Here is a 21,205-nt window from a genome sequence, read left to right as displayed (position 1 = left end):
CTCTCTCTCTCTCTCTCTCTCTCTCTATTGCTCTCTCTTGCTCTCTCTTGCTCTCTCGCTCTCTCTCTTGCTCTCTCTCTCTCTCGCTCTCTGGCTCTCTCTCTTACAACCACACACAAAGAGCGAGGGAGGAGTTGTAAACCGGACACTGATAGTGATAATATGAGTAAACAGTAGATAGTGTGTTTTACTGATGTCATTAATCAGATGTTCTCTGACAGACGCTTCCTGCCACTTCGCTACGTAGTGGGACTACACCACTTTATACTGTCAACAGGTTCATTACATTAGTAGACTGGGACTACACCACTTTATACTGTCAACAGGTTCATTACATTAGTAGACTGGGACTACACCACTTTATACTGTCAACAGGTTCATTACATTAGTAGACTGGGACTACACCACTTTATACTGTCAACAGGTTCATTACATTAGTAGACTGGGACTACACCACTTTATACTGTCAACAGGTTCATTACATTAGTAGCTCTGGGACTACACCACTTTATACTGTCAACAGGTTCATTACATTAGTAGACTGGGACTACACCACTTTATACTGTCAACAGGTTCATTACATTAGCAGACTGGGACAACACCACTTTATACTGTCAACAGGTTCATTACATTAGTAGCTCTGGGACTACACCACTTTATACTGTCAACAGGTTCATTACATTAGTAGACTGGGACTACACCACTTTATACTGTCAACAGTTTCATTAGATTAGTAGACTGGGACTACACCACTTTATACTGTCAACAGGTTCATTACATTAGTAGACTGGGACTACACCACTTTATACTGTCAACAGGTTCATTACATTAGTAGACTGGGACTACACCACTTTATACTGTCAACAGGTTCATTACATTAGTAGACTGGGACTACACCACTTTATACTGTCAACAGGTTCATTACATTAGTAGACTGGGACTACACCACTTTATACTGTCAACAGGTTCATTACATTAGTAGACTGGGACTACACCACTTTATACTGTCAACAGCTTCATTACATTAGTAGACTGGGACTACACCACTTTATACTGTCAACAGGTTCATTACATTAGTAGACTGGGACTACACCACTTTATACTGTCCACAGGTTCATTACATTAGTAGACTGGGACTACACCACTTTATACTGTCAACAGGTTCATTACATTAGTAGACTGAGACTACACCACTTTATACTGTCAACAGGTTCATTACATTAGTAGCTCTGGGACTACACCACTTTATACTGTCAACAGGTTCATTACATTAGTAGCTCTGGGACTACACCACTTTATACTGTCCACAGGTTCATTACATTAGTAGACTGGGACTACACCACTTTATACTGTCAACAGGTTCATTACATTAGTAGACTGGGACTACACCACTTTATACTGTCAACAGGTTCATTACATTAGTAGACTGGGACTACACCACTTTATACTGTCAACAGGTTCATTACATTAGTAGCTCTGGTACTACACCACTTTATACTGTCAACAGGTTCATTACATTAGTAGACTGGGACTACACCACTTTATACTGTCAACAGGTTCATTACATTAGTAGACTGGGACTACACCACTTTATACTGTCAACAGGTTCATTACATTAGTAGACTGGGACTACACCACTTTATACTGTCAACAGGTTCATTACATTAGTAGACTGGGACTACACCACTTTATACTGTCAACAGGTTCATTACATTAGTAGACTGGGACTACACCACTTTATACTGTCAACAGGTTCATTACATTAGTAGGTCTGGGACTACACCACTTTATACTGTCAACAGGTTTATTACATTAGTAGACTGGGACTACACCACTTTATACTGTCAACATGTTCATTACCTTTAAGTAGACTGGGACTACACCACTTTATACTGTCAACAGGTTCATTACATTAGTAGACTGGGACTACACCACTTTATACTGTCAACAGGTTCATTACATTAGTAGGTCTGGGACTACACCACTTTATACTGTCAACAGGTTCATTACATTAGTAGACTGGGACTACACCACTTTATACTGTCAACAGGTTCATTACATTAGTAGACTGGGACTACACCACTTTATACTGTCAACAGGTTCATTACATTAGTAGACTGGGACTACACCACTTTATACTGTCAACATGTTCATTACCTTTAAGTAGACTGGGACTACACCACTTTATACTGTCAACAGGTTCATTACATTAGTAGACTGGGACTACACCTCTTTATACTGTCAACAGGTTCATTACATTAGTAGGTCTGGGACTACACCACTTTATACTGTCAACAGGTTCATTACATTAGTAGACTGGGACTACACCACTTTATACTGTCAACAGGTTCATTACATTAGTAGCTCTGGGACTACACCACTTTATACTGTCAACAGGTTCATTACATTAGTAGACTGGGACTACACCACTTTATACTGTCAACAGGTTCATTACATTAGTAGACTGGGACTACACCACTTTATACTGTCAACAGGTTCATTACATTAGTAGACTGGGACTACACCACTTTATACTGTCAACAGGTTCATTACATTAGTAGACTGGGACTACACCACTTTATACTGTCAACAGGTTCATTACATTAGTAGACTGGGACTACACCACTTTATACTGTCAACAGGTTCATTACATTAGTAGACTGGGACTACACCACTTTATACTGTCAACAGGTTCATTACATTAGTAGACTGGGACTACACCACTTTATACTGTCAACAGGTTCATTACATTAGTAGACTGGGACTACACCACTTTATACTGTCAACAGGTTCATTACATTAGTAGACTGGGACTACACCACTTTATACTGTCAACAGGTTCATTACATTAGTAGCTCTGGGACTACACCACTTTATACTGTCAACAGGTTCATTACATTAGTAGACTGGGACTACACCACTTTATACTGTCAACAGGTTCATTACATTAGCAGACTCGGACAACACCACTTTATACTGTCAACAGGTTCATTACATTAGTAGCTCTGGGACTACACCACTTTATACTGTCAACAGGTTCATTACATTAGTAGACTGGGACTACACCACTTTATACTGTCAACAGTTTCATTAGATTAGTAGACTGGGACTACACCACTTTATACTGTCAACAGGTTCATTACATTAGTAGACTGGGACTACACCACTTTATACTGTCAACAGGTTCATTACATTAGTAGACTGGGACTACACCACTTTATACTGTCAACAGGTTCATTACATTAGTAGACTGGGACTACACCACTTTATACTGTCAACAGGTTCATTACATTAGTAGACTGGGACTACACCACTTTATACTGTCAACAGGTTCATTACATTAGTAGACTGGGACTACACCACTTTATACTGTCAACAGGTTCATTACATTAGTAGACTGGGACTACACCACTTTATACTGTCAACAGCTTCATTACATTAGTAGACTGGGACTACACCACTTTATACTGTCAACAGGTTCATTACATTAGTAGACTGGGACTACACCACTTTATACTGTCAACAGGTTCACTACATTAGTAGACTGGGACTACACCACTTTATACTGTCAACAGGTTCATTACATTAGTAGCTCTGGGACTACACCACTTTATACTGTCAACAGGTTCATTACATTAGCAGACTGGGACTACACCACTTTATACTGTCCACAGGTTCATTACATTAGTAGACTGGGACTACACCACTTTATACTGTCAACAGGTTCATTACATTAGTAGACTGGGACTACACCACTTTATACTGTCAACAGGTTCATTACATTAGTAGCTCTGGGACTACACCACTTTATACTGTCAACAGGTTCATTACATTAGTAGCTCTGGGACTACACCACTTTATACTGTCCACAGGTTCATTACATTAGTAGACTGGGACTACACCACTTTATACTGTCAACAGGTTCATTACATTAGTAGACTGGGACTACACCACTTTATACTGTCAACAGGTTCATTACATTAGTAGACTGGGACTACACCACTTTATACTGTCAACAGGTTCATTGCATTAGTAGCTCTGGGACTACACCACTTTATAATGTCAACAGGTTCATTACGTTAGTAGACTGGGACTACACCACTTTATACTGTCAACAGGTTCATTACATTAGTAGACTGGGACTACACCACTTTATACTGTCAACAGGATCATTACATTAGTAGACTGGGACTACACCACTTTATACTGTCAACAGGTTCATTACATTAGTAGCTCTGGGACTACACCACTTTATACTGTCAACAGGTTCATTACATTAGTAGACTGGGACTACACCACTTTATACTGTCAACAGGTTCATTACATTAGTAGACTGGGACTACACCACTTTATACTGTCAACAGGTTCATTACATTAGTAGACTGGGACTACACCACTTTATACTGTCAACAGGTTCATTACATTAGTAGGTCTGGGACTACACCACTTTATACTGTCAACAGGTTTATTACATTAGTAGACTGGGACTACACCACTTTATACTGTCAACATGTTCATTACCTTTAAGTAGACTGGGACTACACCACTTTATACTGTCAACAGGTTCATTACATTAGTAGACTGGGACTACACCACTTTATACTGTCAACAGGTTCATTACATTAGTAGGTCTGGGACTACACCACTTTATACTGTCAACAGGTTCATTACATTAGTAGACTGGGACTACACCACTTTATACTGTCAACAGGTTCATTACATTAGTAGACTGGGACTACACCACTTTATACTGTCAACAGGTTCATTACATTAGTAGACTGGGACTACACCACTTTATACTGTCAACATGTTCATTACCTTTAAGTAGACTGGGACTACACCACTTTATACTGTCAACAGGTTCATTACATTAGTAGACTGGGACTACACCACTTTATACTGTCAACAGGTTCATTACATTAGTAGGTCTGGGACTACACCACTTTATACTGTCAACAGGTTCATTACATTAGTAGACTGGGACTACACCACTTTATACTGTCAACAGGTTCATTACATTAGTAGCTCTGGGACTACACCACTTTATACTGTCAACAGGTTCATTACATTAGCAGACTGGGACTACACCACTTTATACTGTCAACAGGTTCATTACATTAGTTGACTGGGACTACACCACTTTATACTGTCAACAGGTTCATTACATTAGTAGACTGGGACTACACCACTTTATACTGTCAACAGGTTCATTACATTAGTAGCTCTGGGACTACACCACTTTATACTGTCAACAGGTTCATTACATTAGTAGACTGGGACTACACCACTTTATACTGTCAACAGTTTCATTACATTAGTAGACTGGGACTACACCACTTTATACTGTCAACAGGTTCATTACGTTAGTAGACTGGGACTACACCACTTTATACTGTCAACCGGTTCATTACATTAGTAGGTCTGGGACTACACCACTTTATACTGTCAACAGGTTCATTACGTTAGTAGACTGGGACTACACCACTTTATACTGTCAACAGGTTCATTACATTAGTAGACTGGGACTACACCACTTTATACTGTCAACAGGTTCATTACATTAGTAGACTGGGACTACACCACTTTATACTGTCAACAGGTTCATTACATTAGTAGGTCTGGGACTACACCACTTTATACTGTCAACAGGTTTATTACATTAGTAGACTGGGACTACACCACTTTATACTGTCAACATGTTCATTACCTTTAAGTAGACTGGGACTACACCACTTTATACTGTCAACAGGTTCATTACATTCGTAGACTGGGACTACACCACTTTATACTGTCAACAGGTTCATTACATTAGTAGGTCTGGGACTACACCACTTTATACTGTCAACAGGTTCATTACATTAGTAGACTGGGACTACACCACTTTATACTGTCAACAGGTTCATTACATTAGTAGACTGGGACTACACCACTTTATACTGTCAACAGGTTCATTACATTAGTAGCTCTGGGACTACACCACTTTATACTGTCAACAGGTTCATTACATTAGTAGACTGGGACTACACCACTTTATACTGTCAACAGGTTCATTACATTAGCAGACTCGGACAACACCACTTTATACTGTCAACAGGTTCATTACATTAGTAGCTCTGGGACTACACCACTTTATACTGTCAACAGGTTCATTACATTAGTAGACTGGGACTACACCACTTTATACTGTCAACAGTTTCATTAGATTAGTAGACTGGGACTACACCACTTTATACTGTCAACAGGTTCATTACATTAGTAGACTGGGACTACACCACTTTATACTGTCAACAGGTTCATTACATTAGTAGACTGGGACTACACCACTTTATACTGTCAACAGGTTCATTACATTAGTAGACTGGGACTACACCACTTTATACTGTCAACAGGTTCATTACATTAGTAGACTAGGACTACACCACTTTATACTGTCAACAGGTTCATTACATTAGCAGACTGGGATTACACCACTTTATACTGTCAACAGGTTCATTACATTAGCAGACTGGGACTACACAACTTTATACTGTCAACAGGTTCATTACATTAGTAGACTGGGACTACACCACTTTATACTGTCAACAGGTTCATTACATTAGTAGACTGGGACTACACCACTTTATACTGTCAACAGGTTCATTACATTAGTAGACTGGGACTACACCACTTTATACTGTCAACAGGTTCATTACATTAGTAGACTGGGACTACACCACTTTATACTGTCAACAGGTTCATTACATTAGTAGACTGGGACTACACCACTTTATACTGTCAACAGGTTCATTACATTAGTAGACTGGGACTACACCACTTTATACTGTCAACAGGTTCATTACATTAGTAGGTCTGGTCTACCCTGAACTACTTTACCCACAGTTCTCTCTGGTCTACCCTGAACTGCTTTACCCACAGTCCTCTCTGTTCTACCCAGAACTACATTACCCACAGTCCTCTTTGGTCTACCCTAAACTACTTTACCCACAGTCCTCTCTGGTCTACCCTGAACTACATTACCCACAGTCCTCTTTGGTCTACCCTGAACTACATTACCCACAGTCATCTCTGGTCTACCCTAAACTACTTTACCCACAGTCCTCTCTGGTCTACCCTGAACTACATTACCCACAGTCTTCTCTGGTCTACCCTGAACTACATTACCCACAGTCCGCTCTGGTCTACCCTGAACTACTTTACCCACAGTCCTCTCTGGTCTACCCTGAACTACATTACCCAGAGTCCTCCTCTTTGTCTTTTCTCTGATAGGCTGGTCGAGGCAGTGTGAGAGCCAGTGGAAACTTCAACGCCAACCAAGATGCAGAGACGCTCTACAAGGCCATGAAGGGACTGGGTCAGTGGTGTGTCTGAATATTATGCAAACGGAGTGAGTAACCATGGCACCAAAGATTTGACTATGGTGTTTGTTGTTGCCATAGGAACCGATGAGGATTCCATCATGAAGTTGTTGACGTCTCGTAGCAACAGCCAGAGACAGCAGATCAAAGCTGCATACAAGACCCTGCATGGCAAGGTCAGAACACAACCACAATACAACCACAATACAACAACAACTCAACCACAACCACAATACAACCACAATACAACCACAACCACAATACAACCACAATACAACAACAATACAACCACAACACAACCACAACACAACCATAACCACAACACAACCACAATACAACCACAATACAACAACAACCACAATACAACCACAACACAACCACAACCACAATACAATCACAACACAACCACAATACAACCACAACACAACCACAACACAACCATAACCACAACACAACCACAATACAACCACAATAAAACAACAACTCAACCACAACCACAATACAACAACAGTACAACCACAATACAACAACAATACAACAACAATACAACAACAGTACAACAACAATACAACAACAGTACAACCACAATACAACAACAATACAACCACAATACAACAACAACTCAACCACAACCACAATACAACAACAATACAACCACAACCACAATACAATCACAATACAACCACAACCACAATACAACAACAACTCAACCACAATACAACCACAACACAACCACAATACAACCACTATACAACCACAATACAACCACAATACAACCCCAATACAACCACAATGCAACAACAACTCAACCACAACCACAATACAACAACAATACAACCACAATACAACCACAATACAACCACAAGACAACCACAATACAACAACAACTCAACCACGAAACAACAACAACTCAACCACAATACAACCACAATACAACAACAACTCAACCACAACCACAATACAGCACCAACCACAATACAACCACAATACAACACAACCACAATACAACAACAATACAACAACAATACAACACAACCACAATACAACCACAATACAACAACAATACAACATAACTAGGGATATTATTCCAACATCCGAATAGACCATAGTATTCTATAACTAGTGTAACAGCTCACATAATATAATGTAAAGTATACAGTAAGGTGTCTGTAATATAATAAACATGGAGAAACTGTTGGAGGGAGAGCCAAGATGGAGGAATGGTGGATTCAACACACTGGTGGGGGGAGAGCCAAGATGGAGGAATGGTGAATTCAACACACTGGTGGAGGGAGAGCCAAGATGGAGGAATGGTAGATTCATTACACTGGTGGAGGGAGAGCCAAGATGGAGGAATGGTGGATTCAACACACTGGTGGAGGGAGAGCCAAGATGGAGGAATGGTAGATTCAACACACTGGTGGAGGGAGAGCCAAGATGGAGGAATGGTGGATTCAACACACTGGTGGAGGGAGAGCCAAGATGGAGGAATGGTGGATTCAACACACTGGTGGAGAGAGAGCCAGATGGAGGAATGGTGGATTCAACACACTGGTGGAGGGAGAGCCAAGATGGAGGAATGGTGGATTCATTACACTGGTGGAGGGAGAGCCAAGATGGAGGAATGGTGGATTCAACACACTGGTGGGGGGAGAGCCAAGATGGAGGAATGGTGGATTCAACACAGTGGTGGGGGGAGAGCCAAGATGGAGGAATGGTGGATTCAACACACTGGTGGGGGGAGAGCCAAGATGGAGGAATGGTGGATTCAACACACTGGTGGGGGGGATTCAACACACTGGTGGGGGGGATTCAACACCCTGGTGGGGGGAGAGCCAAGATGGAGGAATGGTGGATTCAACACACTGGTGGGGGGAGAGCCAAGATGGAGGAATGGTGGATTCAACACACTGGTGGAGGGAGAGCCAAGATGGAGGAATGGTGGATTCAACACACTGGTAGAGGGAGAGCCAAGATGGAGGAATGGTAGATTCAACACACTGGTGGAGGGAGAGCCAAGATGGAGGAATGGTGGATTCAACACCCTGCCCCACCCCCTAATGGGCGTTAGTCATTGGCCACCAGTCGGCCATGTTGGCTCTCCCCAGAAGAGAGCATAAGAATGTCACTGTACCCTTTAATTACATCTGTGATCCTGTGCATGTGACTAATAAACTCATCTAATGTAATCTACAACCACAACACCACCACAACACAACCCTCTCTCCCTCCTCCCCTCTCCCTCCTCCCCTCTCTTTCTCCTCCCCTCCCTCTCTCTCTCCCTCTCTCTCCTCCCCTCTCTCTCTCTCTCTCTCCTCTCTCCCTCTTTCGCGCTCCCTCCCTCCTTCTCTCTTTCTCTCTCACCTCTCTCTCTTTCACCTCTCTCCCTCTCTCCCTCTCCCTCCCTCTCTCTCTCCCTCTCTCCCTCTCTCCCTCTCTCCCTCTCCCTCCTTCTCTCTCTCCTCCTCGTCCTCCTCTCTCCAGGACCTGGTAGGTGATCTGCAGGGGGAACTGGGGGGAAAGTTTGAGACTCTGGTGGTGGCTCTGATGACTCCGCCCACCCTCTACGATGTGACATCACTACGGAACGCCATCAAGGTATTTGACCCAGGACTAGTGATGTCATATCCTGTGAGTGACGGCGTGATGTCATAGTGACTGTGTGCTGATGTCACGGTGTAGGGGGCGGGGACCGATGAGAAGGTGCTGATTGAGATCCTGTCTTCTAGAACGGCCCAGCAGGTTAAGGACATCACTGCTGCCTATCGCCAGGGTAACACACACTGCTGCCTATCGCCAGGGTAACACACACACACACTGCTGTCTATCGCTAGGGTAACGCACACTGCTGTCTATCGCCAGGGTAACACACACACACACTGCTGTCTATCGCCAGGGTAACACACACACACACTGCTGTCTATCGCCAGGGTAACACACAGACACACTGCTGCCTATCGCCAGGGCAACACACAGACACACTGCTGCCTATCGCCAGGGCAACACACAGACACACTGCTGCCTATCGCCAGGGTAACACACAGACACACTGCTGTCTATCGCCAGGGTAACACACACACACACACACTGCTGCCTATCGCCATGGTAACACACAGACACACTGCTGTGTATCGCCATGGTAACACACACTGCTGTCTATCGCCAGGGTAACACACACACACACTGCTGCCTATCGCCATGGTAACACACAGACACACTGCTGTCTATCGCCATGGTAACACACACTGCTGTCTATCGCCAGGGTAACACATAGACACACTGCTGTCTATCGCCATGGTAACACACAGACACACTACTGTCTATCGCCATGGTAACACACAGACACACTGCTGCCTATCGCCAGGGTAACACACAGACACACACACAGACGCACTGACGCACTGACTCACTTAGTGTGTGTGTGTGTGTGTGCGTGCGTGCGTGCCTGCGTGTGTGTGTGTGTGTGTGTTTGTGTGTTCCAGAGTATAATAAGAACCTGGAGGATGATGTAACAGGTGACACGTCAGGTCACTTCAGGAGACTGCTGGTCATCCTGCTACAGGTGAGGGGTCAGAGGTCACGGAACATAGTTCTGGTATATATAGATGTGTGGGACATAGATCTTGTATATATAGATGTGTGGGACATAGATCTGGTATATATAGATGTGTGGGACATAGATCTGGTATAAATAGATGTGTGGGACATAGATCTGGTATATATTGATGTGTGGGACATAGATCTGGTATATATAGATGTGCCGGACATAGATCTGGTATATATAGATGTGTGGAACATAGATCTGGTATATATAGATGTGTGGGACATAGATCTGGTATATATAGATGTGTGGAACATAGATCTGGTATATATAGATGTGTGGGACATAGATCTGGTATATATAGATGTGCGGGACATAGATCTGGTATATATAGATGTGTGGGACATAGATCTGGTATATATAGATGTGTGGGACTTAGATCTGGTATATATAGATATGTGGGACATAGATCTGGTATATATAGATGTGCGGGACATAGATCTGGTATATATAGATGTGTGGGACATAGATCTGGTATATATAGATGTGTGGGACATAGATCTGGTATATATAGATGTGTGGGACATAGATCTGGTATATATAGATGTGCGGGACATAGATCTGGTATATATAGATGTGCGGGACATAGATCTGGTATATTTAGATGTGCGGGACATAGATCTGGTATATATAGATGTGCTGGACATAGATCTGGTATATATAGATATGCGGGACATAGATCTGGTATATATAGATGTGTGGGACATAGATCTAGTATATATAGATGTGTGGGACATAGATCTGGTATATATAGATGTGCGGGACATAGATTTTTTTTTTTTTTTTTTTTTAATCATTTAGCAGACGCTCTTATCCAGAGCGACTTACAGTAGTGAATGCATACATTTTTTATTTTTTATTTTTTTTACATACATAGATCTGGTATATATAGATGTGCGGGACATAGATCTGGTATATATAGATGTGCGGGACATAGATTATTTTTTTTTTTTTTTTTAATCATTTAGCAGACGCTCTTATCCAGAGCGACTTACAGTAGTGAATGCATACATTTTTATTTTTTTATTTTTTTTACATACATAGATCTGGTATATATAGATGTGCGGGACATAGATCTGGTATATATAGATGTGCGGGACATAGATTATTATAATTTTTTTTTTTAATCATTTAGCAGACGCTCTTATCCAGAGCGACTTACAGTAGTGAATGCATACATTTTTATTTTTTTTACATACATAGATCTGGTATATATAGATGTGCGGGACATAGATCTGGTATATATAGATGTGCGGGACATAGATCTGGTATATATAGATGTGCGGAACATAGATCTGGTATATATAGATGTGCGGAACATAGATCTGGTATATAGAGATGTGTGGGACATAGATCTGGTATATATAGATGTGTGGGACATAGATCTGGTATATATAGATGTGTGGGACATAGATCTGGTATATATAGATGTGTGGGACATAGATCTGGTATATATAGATGTGCGGGACATAGATCTGGTATATATAGATGTGTGGGACATAGATCTGGTATATATAGATGTGTGGGACATAGATCTGGTATATATAGATGTGTGGGACATAGATCTGGTTTATCGATGTCTGTGACAAAGATCTGCTATATATAGATGTGCGGGACATAGATCTGGTATATATAGATGTGTGGGACATAGATCTGGTATATATAGATGTGTGGGACATAGATCTGGTATTTATAGATGTGTGGGACATAGATCTGGTATATGTACAGTACCAGTCAACAGTTTGGACACACCTACTCATTCCAGGGTTTTTCATAATTTTTTACTATTTTCTACATTGTTGTGGAATAATAGTGAAGACATCAAAACTATGAAATAACACATATGGAATCATGTAGTAACCAAAAAAGTGTTAAACGAATCAAAATATATTTTATCTTTGAGATTCTTCAAAGTAGCCACCCTTTGACTTGATGACAGCTTTGCACACTCTTGGCATTCTCTCAACCAACTTCATGAGGGTGTCACCTGGAATGCATTTCAATTAACAGGTGTGCCTCTGTTCAAGTTCATTTGTGGAATTTCTTTCCTTCTTAATGTGTTTGAGTCAATCAGTTGTGTTGTGACAAGGTAGGGGGGGTATACAGAAGATAGCCCTATTTGGTAAAAGACCAAGTCCATATTATGGCAAGAAGAGAAACTACAGTCCATCACTACTTTAAGACATGAAGGTCAGTCAATTGGGAAAATTTCAAGAACTTTGAAAGTATCTTCAAGTCCAGTCGCAAAACCATGAAGTCCTATGATGAAACTGTCTCTCATGAGGACCGCCACAGGAAAGGAAGACCCAGAGTTACCTCTGCTGCAGAGGATAAGTTCATTAGAGTTACCAGCCTCAGAAATTGCAGTCCAAATAAATGCTTCACAGAGTTCAAGTAACAGACCCATCTCAACATCAACTGTTCAGAGGAGACTGCGTGAATCAGTCCTTCATGGTCGAATTGCTGCAAAGAAACCACTACAAAAGGACACCAATAATAAGAAGAGACTTGCTTGGGCCAAGAAACACAAACAATGGACATTAGACCGGTGGAAATCTGTTCTTTGGTCTGATGAGTCCAAATGTGAGATTTTTTGTTGAAACCGCCGTGTCTTTGTGAGACACGGCGGTGAACAGATGATCTCCGCATGTGTGGTTCCCACCGTGAAGCATGGAGGAGGAGGTGTGATGGTGTGGGGGTGCTTTGCTGGTGACTGTCAGGGATTTATTTAGAATTCAAGGCACACTTATCCAGCATGGCTGCAACAGCATTCTGCTCTGATACGCCATCCCATCTGGTTTGCGCTTAGTGGGACTATCATTTGTTTTTCAACAGGACAATGACCCAACACACCTCCAGGTTGTGTAAGGGCTATTTGACCAAGAAGGAGAGAGATGGAGTCCTGCATCAGATGTCCTGGTTTCCACAATCACCCAACCTCAACCCAAATGAGATGGTTTGGGCTGAATTGGACCGCAGAGTGAAGGAAAAGCAGCCAACAAGTGCTCAGCATATGTGGTAACACCTTCAAGACTGTTGGAAAAGCATTCCTGGTGAAGCTGGTTAAGAGAATGCCAAGAGTGTGCAAAGCTGTCATCAAGCCAAAGGGTGGCTACTTTGAAGAATCTAAAATATTATTCTAAAATGTAGAAAATAGTAAAAATAAAGAAAAACCCAAACTTGTCCAAGCATTTGACTGGTACTGTGGATGTGTGGGACATAGATCTGACAGGTATAGATGTGTGGGACATAGATCTGACAGATATAGATGTGTGAGACATAGATCTAACAGATATAGATGTGTGGGACATATATCTAACGGATATAGATGTGTAAGACATAGATATGACAGATATAGATGTGTGGGACCTGGATCTGACATATATAGATGTGTGGGACATAGATCTGACAGATATAGATGTGTGGGACATGAATGTGCTCTCTCTCCTCTCAGGCCAGCAGACAGCAGGGGGTACAGGAGGGGAACATAGAGACTGATGCACAGGTAAGAGAGAGTGAGTGTGTGTGAGAGAGAGAGTGAGTGTGTGTGACAGAGAGAGTGAGTGTGTGTGACAGAGAGAGTGAGTGTGTGTGAGAGAGAGAGAGTGAGTGTGTAAGAGAGAGTGAGTGTGTGTGAGAGAGAGAGTGAGTGTGTGTGAGAGAGAGAGAGAGTGAGTGTGTGTGAGAGAGAGAGTGAGTGTGCGAGAGAGAGAGTTAGTTTGAGAATCACGTGTGTAGATTTACTGCTCAGTCACAATGACTTAATTTGACATGTTCTGCTCAGGCGTGTGTGACAAAGTGTGTGTGTGATGGGTATGTGTAAAATAACACTCCCCACACAGACACCCCTTGTGTAAGCGTGTGTGTGTTGGTGTGTTAGAGAGAGACAGAGAGACAGAAGGTGTGTTGATACCCAGTATTGAATGCTGCCATCTAGTGGTCATACTGAAGGACTGTCATGTACAGAATGCTGTGTATTTACAACAGGTGGTGGTGTACAGAATCAAACTAAAACTCCCCAAATCAAGTCAAATCAGGTCAAATACAAAGTCAAGTCTGTTTCAGTTAAAACCTGTTGAGGACAGACATTCCACTAACAGCAGGGTGCGAAATACAAAACCACAAAAATCTAATAATTTATATTTCTCAAACATACGACTATTTTACACCATTTTAAAGAGACACTTCACTTCTCCTGAATCCAACCACATTGTCCGATTTCAAAAAGGCTTTACAGCGAAAGCAAAACATTACATTATGTTAGGAGAGTACATAGACAAAAATAACCACACAGCCATTTTCCAAGCAAGGACATGTGTCACAAAAACCCAAAACACAGCTAAATGAAGCACTAACCTTTAATGATCTTCATCAAATGACACTCCTAGGACATTATGTTATACAATACATGTATGTTTTGTTCGATAAAGTTCATATTTATATCCAAAAACAGCATTTTACAATGGTGCGTGATGTTCAGAAAATGTATTCCCACCAAAAACTTCCGGTGAATTTACAAAAATACTCATCATAAACGTTGACAAAATACATAACAATTATTTTAAGAATTATAGATACAGTACTCCTTTATGCAACCGCTGTGTCAGATTTTAAAATAGCTTTATGGAGAAAGCACATTTTTCAATATTCTGAGTACAGAGCTCCGCCATCAATGCAAGCTATACAGACACCCGCCAAGTTCGGGGTCACCTAAACTCAGAATTAGTATTATAAATATTCTCTTACCTTTGCTGATCTTCATCAGAATGCACTCCCAGGACTGCTACTTCCACAAGAAGTGTTGTTTTTGTTCAAAATAATCCATATTTATGTCCAAATACCTCCGTTTTGTTCGTGCGTTCAGGTCACTATCCAAAAGCATAAAGCGCGAGCGCAATTCGAGACACAAAAAGTCAAAATGTTCAATTACCGTACTTAGAAGCATGTCAAACGTTGTTTAAAATCAAGCTTTATGGTATTTTTAACGTAAAAATGCGATAATATTCCAACCGGACAATAGCGTATTCATTCAAGGAGAAAAAGAAGGAACAGCTCGCTCGCAGGACCGCGCATATCCAATCCCTTTGTCCCAAGGCAGTCCACTCAGTGGCTGAGCTCCTATACTCTGCCCAGATACTGGAGACGGATGAAACAACTTTCTGAAGGCTTTTGACAGCCAATGGAAGCCTTAGGAAGTGCAACGTGATCCCACAGACACTGTAGTTTCGATAGGGATTAGAAAGAAGAACTACAATTCTCAGATCCTCCACTTCCTGGTTGACTTTTTCTCAGGTTTTTGCCTGCCATATGAGTTCTGTTATACTCACAGACACCATTCAAACAGTTTTAGAAACTTCAGAGTGTTTACTATCCAAATCTACTAATAATATGAATATTCTAGTTTCTGGGCAAGAGTAGTGACCAATTTAATTTGGGTACGTTTTTCATCCGGCCATGAAAATACTGCCCCCTATTCTTAACAGGTTTTAAGCAACAATGTATTTAATCTCCAATGAAAAGACAATGTTCAATTCAGTTCAGTTCCAAAAATCCAGAAATAAAATCCCCAAATCAGTAAACATCCACTGGGGAAATTATTCAAGGCTCGATGTTATCAGTTCAGTAGGCCTGAGAAAGAAGTCCACAAAGTTACATTTAATAATCAACACAATATCCCTTCAGTCTTGGAGAAACTTGTCACTTGTGTGGAGAGAGAACTGGGTTTTTAAACTAACAGGTTTTTTTTTTAGAGACCAAACATTTGTGATTGTGACCACAACAGATGTAGAGTTTAATTCAGCATGTCAGTTATTTTACTGTGTGTGTGTGTGTGTGTGTGTGGTGTGTGTGTGTGGTGTGTGTGTGTGGTGTGTGTGTGTGTGTGTGTGTGTGGTGTGTGTGTGTAGACTTTGTTCTCTGCAGGAGAGAGGAAGTTTGGGACCGATGAAGAACAGTTCATCACCATCCTGGGGAACAGGAGCGCTGAACACCTGAGGAGAGGTGTGTGTGTGTGTGAGAGAGAGATCTGTGTTTTTAACCTCTCTAGGGTAGGTGGGACGAAATCGTCCCGCACTATTCAACAGCCAGTGACACATCAGAGCGCCAAATTTAAAACCACAAAATGTCATAATTCAAAGTTCTCAAACATAGGACTATTTTACACCATTTGAAAGATAAGACTCTCCTTTATCTAACCACACTGTCCGATTTCCAAAAGGCTTTACAGCGAAAGCAAAACATTAGATTATGTTAGGAGAGTACATAGTCAGAAATAACCCCACAGCCATTTTTCAAGCAACCATATATGTCACAAAAACCAAAACCACAGCTAAATGCAGCACTAACCTTTGATGATCTTCATCAGATGACACTCCTAGGACATTATGTTATACAATGCATGCATGTTTTGTTCAATCAAGTTCATATTTATATCAAAAACGAGCTTTTTACATTAGCATGTGATGTTCAGAACTAGCAACTAGCATACACTCCGCAAACTTCCGGTGAATTTACTTAATTACTCACGATTAACGTTCACAAAATACAGAACAATTATTTTAAGAATTATAGATACAGAACTCCTTTATGCAATCGCGGTGTCAGATTTTAAAATTGCTTTTCGGCGAAAGCACATTTTGCAATATTCTGAGTAGATAGCCCGGCCATCACGGCTAGCTAATTTGACACCCACCAAGTTTGGCACTCACCAAACTCAGATTTACTATAAGAAAAATTGGATTACCTTTGCTGTTCTTCGCCAGAATGCACTCCCAGGACTTCTACTTCAACAACAAATGTTGTTGATTCTGGGTAAGAGTAGTAACCAGTTTAAACCGGGTACGTTTTTTATCCGGCCGTGAGAATACTGCCCCCTATCCCCAACAGGATAAAGGGTATCAACACACACTCTGACATTGACGTGTGTGTGTGTGTGTGTGTGTGTGTGTGTGTGTGTGTGTGTGTGTGTGTGTGTGTGTGTGTGTGTGTGTGTGTGTGTGTGTGTGTGTGTGTGTGTATCAGTGTTTGCTGCGTACATGAAGCTAGCAGGGTATGAGATGGAAGAGAGTGTTAAGAGAGAGACCTCTGGAGGACTGAGAGACCTGCTACTGGCTGTGGGTAAGACACACACACACACACACACACACACACACACACACACACACACACACACACACACACACACACGAAACATGACACCTCAAACACATACCTTATTTGTTTATATTTTCAAGCTTATTTCAAATCTAATCAAATCAAATTTATTTATATAGCCCTTCGTACATCAGCTGAAATCTCAAAGTGCTGTACAGAAACCCAGCCTAAAACCCCAAACAGCAAGCAATGCATGTGAAAGAAGCACGGTGGCTGGGAAAAACTCCCTAGGAAAAACTCCTGAGAAAGGCCAAAAACCTAGGAAGAAACCTAGAGAGGAACCAGGCTATGAGGGGTGACCAGTCCTCTTCTGGCTGTGCCGGGTGGATATTATAACAGAACATGGTCAAGATGTTAAAATGTTCGTAAATGACCAGCATGGTCAAATAATAATAATCATAGTAATTGTCGAGGGTGCAACAAGCACGTCCGGTGAACAGGTCAGGGTTCCGTAGCCGCAGGCAGAACAGTTGAAACTGGAGCAGCAGCATGGCCAGGTGGACTGGGGACAGCAAGGAGTCATCATGCCAGGTAGTCCTGAGGCATGGTCCTAGGGCTCAGGTCCTCCGAGAGAAAGAAAGAAAGAGAGAAAGAGAGAATTAGAGAGAGCATATTTACATTCACACAGGACACCGGATAAGACAAGAGAATACTCCAGATGTAACAGACTGACCCTAGCCCCCCGACACATAAACTACTGCAGCATAAATACTGGAGGCTGAGACAGGAGGGATCAGAAGACACTGTGGCCCCATCCGATGATACCCCCGGACAGGGCCAAACAGGCAGGATATAACCCCACCCACTTTGCCAAAGCACAGTCCCCACACCACTAGAGGGATATCTACAACCACCAACTTACCGTCCGAAGACAAGGCCGAGTATAGCCCACAAAGATCTCCGCCACGGCACAACCCAAGGGGGGGGCGCCAACCCAGACAGGAAGACCACGTCAGTGGCTCAACCTACTCAAGTGACGCACCCCTCCCATGGACGGCATGGAAGAACACCAGTAAGTCAGTGACTCAGCCCATGTAAAAGGGTTAGAGGCAGAGAATCCCAGTGGGAAGAGGGGAACCGACAAGGCAGAGACAGCAAGGGCGGTTCGTTGCTCCAGCCTTTCCGTTCACCTTCACACTCCTGGGCCAGACTATACTTAATCATAGGACCTACTGAAGAGATAAGTCTTCAGTAAAGACTTAAAGGTTGAGACTGAGTCTGCGTCTCTCACATGGGTAGGCAGACCATTCCATAAAAATGGAGCTCTATAGGAGAAAGCCCTACCTCCAGCCGTTTGCTTAGAAATTCTAGGGACAATTAGGAGGCCTGCGTCTTGTGACCGTAGCGTACGTGTAGGTATGTACGGCAGGACCAAATCGGAAAGATAGGTATGAGCAAGCCCATGTAATGCTTTGTAGGTTAGCAGTAAAACCTTGAAATCAGCCCTTGCCTTAACAGGAAGCCAGTGTAGGGAGGCTAGCACTGGAGTAATATGATCAAATTTTTTGGTTCTAGTCAGGATTCTAGCAGCCGTATTTAGCACTAACTGAAGTTTGTTTAGTGCTTTATCCGGGTAGCCGGAAAGTAGAGCATTGCAGTAGTCGAGCCTAGAAGTAACAAAAGCATGGATTAATTTTTCTGCGTCATTTTGGACAGAAAGTTTCTGATTTTTGCAATGTTACGTAGATGGAAAAAAGCTGTCCTTGAAGCAGTCTTGATATGTTCTTCAAAAGAGAGATCAGGGTCCAGAGTAACGCCGAGGTCCTTCACAGTTTTATTTGAGACGACTGTACAACCATCCAGATTAATTGTCAGATTCAACAGAAGATCTCTTTGTTTCTTGGGACCTAGGACAAGCATCTCTGTTTTGTCCGAGTTTAAAAGTAGAACATTTGCAGCCATCCACTTCCTTATGTCTGAAACACAGGCTTCTAGCGAGGGCAATTTTGGGGCTTCACCATGTTTCATTGAAATGTACAGCTGTGTGTCGTCCGCATAGCAGGGAAATTTAACATTATGTTTTCGAATGACATCCCCAAGAGGTAAAATATATAGTGAAAACAATAGTGGTCCTAGAACGGAACCTTGAGGAACACCGAAATTTACAATTGATTTGTCAGAGGACGAACCATTCACAGAGACAAACTGATATCTTTCCGACAGATAAGATCTAAACCAGGCCAGAACTTGTCCATGTAGACCAATTTGGGTTTCCAATCTCTCCAAAAGAATGTGGTGATCGATGGTATCAAAAGCGGCACTAAGATCTAGGAGCATGAGGACAGATGCAGAGCCTCGGTCTGACGTCATTAAAAGGTCATTTACCACCTTCACAAGTGCAGTCTCAGTGCTATGATGGGGTCTAAAACCAGACTGAAGCGTTTCGTATACATTGTTTGTCTTCAGGAAGGCAGTGAGTTGCTGCGCAACAACTTTTTCTAAAATTTGAGAGGAATGGAAGATTCAATATAGGCCGATAGTTTTTTATAATTTCTGGGTCAAGATTCGGCTTTTTCAAGAGAGGCTTTATTACTGCCACTTTTAGTGAGCTTGGTACACATCCGGTGGATAGAGAGCCGTTTATTATGTTCAACATAGGAGGGCCAAGCACAGGAAGCAGCTCTTTCAGTAGTTTAGTTGGAATAGGGTCCAGTATGCAGCTTGAGGGTTTGGAGGCCATGATTATTTTCATCATTATGTCAAGAGATATAGTACTAAAACACTTTAGTATCTCCCTTGATCCTAGGTCCTGGCAGAGTTGTGCAGACTCAGGACAATGGAGCCCTGGAGGAATACCCAGATTTAAAGAGGAGTCCGTAATTTGCTTTCTAATGATCATGATCTTTTCCTCAAAGAAGTTCATAAATTTATTACTGCTGAAGTGAAAGCCATCCTCCATTTGCGAATGCTGCTTTTTAGTTAGCTTTGCGACAGTGTCAAAAAGAAATTTCGGATTGTTCTTATTTTCCTCAATTAAGTTGGAAAAATAGGATGATCGTGCAGCAGTGAGGGCTCTTCGATACTGCACGGTACTGTCTTTCCAAGCTAGTCGGAAGACTTCCAGTTTAGTGTGGCGCCATTTCCGTTCCAATTTTCT

The 21,205-nt window shown here is 42.0% G+C and overlaps 1 protein-coding gene across 2 annotated transcripts in view; it reads left to right on the top strand.

Annotated features, from left to right (window-relative positions):
- Positions 1–21,205, top strand: part of LOC115182782 (annexin A5) — a 41,074-nt gene that overhangs the window by 13,590 nt on the left and 6,279 nt on the right. For both annotated transcript variants that reach the window (XM_029744234.1, XM_029744233.1), the window contains exons 3-10: positions 7,267–7,351; positions 7,437–7,531; positions 9,840–9,953; positions 10,038–10,128; positions 10,838–10,917; positions 14,411–14,461; positions 16,863–16,956; positions 17,977–18,072. In XM_029744234.1, coding sequence (XP_029600094.1) covers positions 7,267–7,351; positions 7,437–7,531; positions 9,840–9,953; positions 10,038–10,128; positions 10,838–10,917; positions 14,411–14,461; positions 16,863–16,956; positions 17,977–18,072 — 706 coding nt within the window. The remainder of the gene's footprint in view (positions 1–7,266; positions 7,352–7,436; positions 7,532–9,839; positions 9,954–10,037; positions 10,129–10,837; positions 10,918–14,410; positions 14,462–16,862; positions 16,957–17,976; positions 18,073–21,205) is intronic.

This window comes from Salmo trutta, unplaced genomic scaffold (genome assembly GCF_901001165.1).
Source record: "Salmo trutta unplaced genomic scaffold, fSalTru1.1, whole genome shotgun sequence".
In the NCBI taxonomy this organism is placed as follows: Eukaryota; Metazoa; Chordata; class Actinopteri; order Salmoniformes; family Salmonidae; genus Salmo; species Salmo trutta.
This window is presented reverse-complemented; position numbering and strand designations above follow the sequence as displayed.